The sequence below is a fragment of the Arachis ipaensis genome, chromosome B10, assembly GCF_059453495.1.
Source record: "Arachis ipaensis isolate K30076 ecotype BB chromosome B10, ASM5945349v1, whole genome shotgun sequence".
NCBI lineage: Eukaryota > Viridiplantae > Streptophyta > Magnoliopsida > Fabales > Fabaceae > Arachis > Arachis ipaensis.
In genome coordinates this window covers 13,830,013-13,833,270 of record NC_142435.1, presented here as the reverse complement: position 1 = coordinate 13,833,270, position 3,258 = coordinate 13,830,013, and the positions used below count along the sequence as shown (strand labels likewise).

Sequence of the window (3,258 nt, the reverse complement as noted above, 5' to 3'; positions counted from 1 at the left end):
GTAGTTACTTTTTTTCAAAACACCAAATCAACACATTCTGGTTGTTAATATTATATTTCTTCTTAAGTTCAACAAATGAAAATATTAAAAAAATAATTTCCATTTTTTTAATTGCAATAATAAAACATCGAATATTATATTATAATAAATAATTTCTTTTAGAAACTAAATATGTAAATTGATACATAAATAATTTAAAAAATGGTTTCTTTTAGAATATGACATATCATTTGCCTAACCATGGTTACCTTCTTAACCAAATATGCTTAACCTCCACCACCACTTTCCAAACTCTATATAAACCTACAATGGATCTTCACTAATTCCAAACACTCCGTTCTCATCTTCACTAAGTACTCTTTCCCCCGATTCTCATCCTTTACCCTTTTTTTTTCTTCCCCAAGCAAAACATGAAGTACTTGCCATCATTGTGCTCATTTTCACTTATCTCCATATTTCTAGCACTTCTTTCTCTTGGAACAAACTCACCATTTGAAAGCATCTTCTCTTCTTCTTTCTCTTTATGGTCACTTCTTACTCTCTTTCTCACCACAGCCTTTCCTCTTCTTGCTATCTCCCTTAACTATTGGCTTGTCCCAGGAGGCTTTGCATGGAGAAACTACCAAAAACTTTACAAGGACTATGAAAAAATCCATGGTCCTATGGGCTGGCCCATACTGGGGACTTTGCCCTACATGGGCTCCCTAGCCCATAGGAAACTCGCTGCCATGGCCGTTTCGCTAAATGCGAAAAGACTCATGGCAGTGAGTTTAGGGTCCCAACCTGTTATCATAAGCAGTCACCCTGACACCGCAAGACAAATTCTATGTGGTTCTAGTTTTTCAGATCGTCCAGTCAAACAGTCAGCAAGGTTGCTAATGTTTGAGCGTGCCATAGGGTTTGCACCCTATGGCACGTACTGGCACCACCTTCGCAAGGTAGCGGCCACGCACATGTTCTCTCCACGAAGTATTTCCGGCCTAGAGAGTCTCAGGCAAGAAGTGGCCGATGGAATGGTGGAGAGAACGTGGAAGGAGATGGAAGAGAAAGGGGTGGTAGAAGTTAGGGGAATATTACAAGAAGGATCTCTTAACAATGTTTTGGAGAGTGTGTTTGGTAGTAATAATAATTCTATGAGTTCAAAAACAAGAGAGGTTTTGGATGAAATGGTTAAAGAAGGGTATGAGTTGATTTCCATGTTCAACTGGGAAGATTATTTCCCTTTTAAGTTCTTAGACTTCTATGGAGTGAAAAGAAGGTGTCAAAAATTGGCGGCTAAGGTCAACACTGTGGTGGGTCAAATTGTTGAAAACAGAAAAAAATCTGAGGATTTTGTTGGACAGAGTGATTTTCTTAGCGCTTTGCTTTCTTTGCCCAAAGAAGAAAGGTTTAGTGATTCAGATATGGTGGCTATTTTGTGGGTATGTGCTCTTTTCTCTCTTCTCTCACTCTCTCTTTTCAGCCACTTACACCAAATATATATAGATATATCACACGTTGCATTAAGCACTTAAATTAAATAATATATTCAAAGATTGAGAGAAATAATGCATTATTCAATAGGGAAAAAGTATTCCAAGCTTAATGTGAGCTCACTAGTCACTAGTGTTTATTGACATACACCTCACTATAATCAATCAGGCATGCCGCTTTTAATATATATTCTATGGATAAATTCATGGAAACAATTAAACAAAGCAGCCAATAATCCGTTTTTTAATCTCTTCTATTATGCCTACAAGTTTATCTGTTTGAGACAAATATAAAAGGAAAAGTCTAGGGACTAACAATTTTTGTGTTTTGTGATCAGCATTTAACCATCAAAATAAAAGTGAGTAATCTTCCACCATTAGATATAATTTTACACCATTAAAAACACTATTGTAGCCAATTGATGGTTATAAAACACCAAAATTACTGCCCCTAGCATTTCTCAAATATAAAAGGTAGGACTCACCTTTTCATTTTTCACCTTAAGCAAATTCGACACAAATGTTTTTGACACCAAAAAATTCTCCTTTTGCAGTTCTTTTGACTAATTTTTACTGTTTCCAAGTATTATATATTCTAAATAAAAATATTATTTATATATTAAAATTAATTATTAAATATTTATATATAAATATATATATTATTTAATTTATTTTTAATGTGTATTTTATATTTTAATATATATTTTATATTAATATTTGATTTGTGCAGGAAATGATATTCCGGGGAACAGATACAGTTGCTATACTCCTTGAATGGACCATGGCTAGGCTGGTGTTACACCCAGACATACAAACCAAAGCCCGCCGGGAGATCGACGATTGCGTGGGCCCGAACGGTCACGTGCAGGACACGGACATCCCAAATCTCCCTTACCTCCAAGCCATAGTGAAGGAGGTTCTCCGAATGCATCCACCAGGTCCATTGCTCTCATGGGCCCGGCTTGCAATCCATGATGTCCAGATAGACAAAGTTTTAGTGCCACGTGGCACAACTGCAATGGTCAACATGTGGGCAATAGCACATGACTCATCTGTATGGGAAGATCCATGGGATTTTAACCCCGAAAGATTCATGAAGGAAGATGTGTCCGTCATGGGATCGGACATGAGGCTCGCACCCTTCGGTGCTGGCCGAAGGGTGTGCCCCGGTAAGGCACTGGGCTTGGCAACGGTTCATCTCTGGCTTGCTAAACTTCTCCACCATTACATATGGGTTCCGGTGCAGCCTGTGGATCTTTCAGAATGCCTCAAGCTCTCTAATGAGATGAAAAACCCTTTAAGGTGCCAAGTGATTTGCAGATAGAATAACGCCGTAATAATTTATTGAACTCGTAACGGTGCAAAATGTGCAATAGTGTGAAATATATTATATAGTAAATGTAATAAGTACATTATTGCACTATAGTTGAGTTCAAGGCATGCAATATATACGCAATGAAACTTTGTAGTAAAGTAAAGAAGAGATAGACTATATATCTCGCTATCTCTAAGAATGTGAAAAATGGAAACTGCAGCTTATTGTAAAATGAAGTTCTATTAGTTTATTGCTTTATGGTGTGCTTTTTTCTCCGTTTCTTTATTTTCAAATAGATTCGTATGTTCGTCATTTTGTTTGGTTTATTAATTATTAATAAGGACGACATCCTGAATTGAAGAATGGGATATCTCTAAATATATATACAATCTAATAAACTCGTGTTATTATTGGATTAGATTGATATAAATTAACTTTCTCGAAATTAAATTTCTGTAAAATAAGAACAAT

The 3,258-nt window shown here is 36.3% G+C and overlaps 1 protein-coding gene across 1 annotated transcript; it reads left to right on the top strand.

The window, feature by feature from the left end:
* Window positions 1-325: 325 nt before the first annotated feature.
* LOC107624543 (cytochrome P450 78A5) lies at window positions 326-3,043 on the top strand. Its single transcript, XM_016327042.3, has 2 exons — window positions 326-1,421; window positions 2,203-3,043. The coding sequence occupies exons 1-2, from the start codon at window positions 411-413 to the stop codon at window positions 2,794-2,796; spliced, it is 1,605 nt and encodes a 534-aa protein (XP_016182528.1). The 5' UTR covers window positions 326-410; the 3' UTR covers window positions 2,797-3,043.
* Window positions 3,044-3,258: the final 215 nt, after the last annotated feature.

Coding starts and splice junctions, on each gene's coding strand:
- LOC107624543 (XM_016327042.3), top strand. CDS start 411: ATGAAGTACTTGCCATCATTGTGCTCATTTTCACTTATCTCCATATTT. Junction 1,422..2,202: donor ATATGGTGGCTATTTTGTGG/GTATGTGCTCTT, acceptor TGATTTGTGCAG/GAAATGATATTCCGGGGAAC.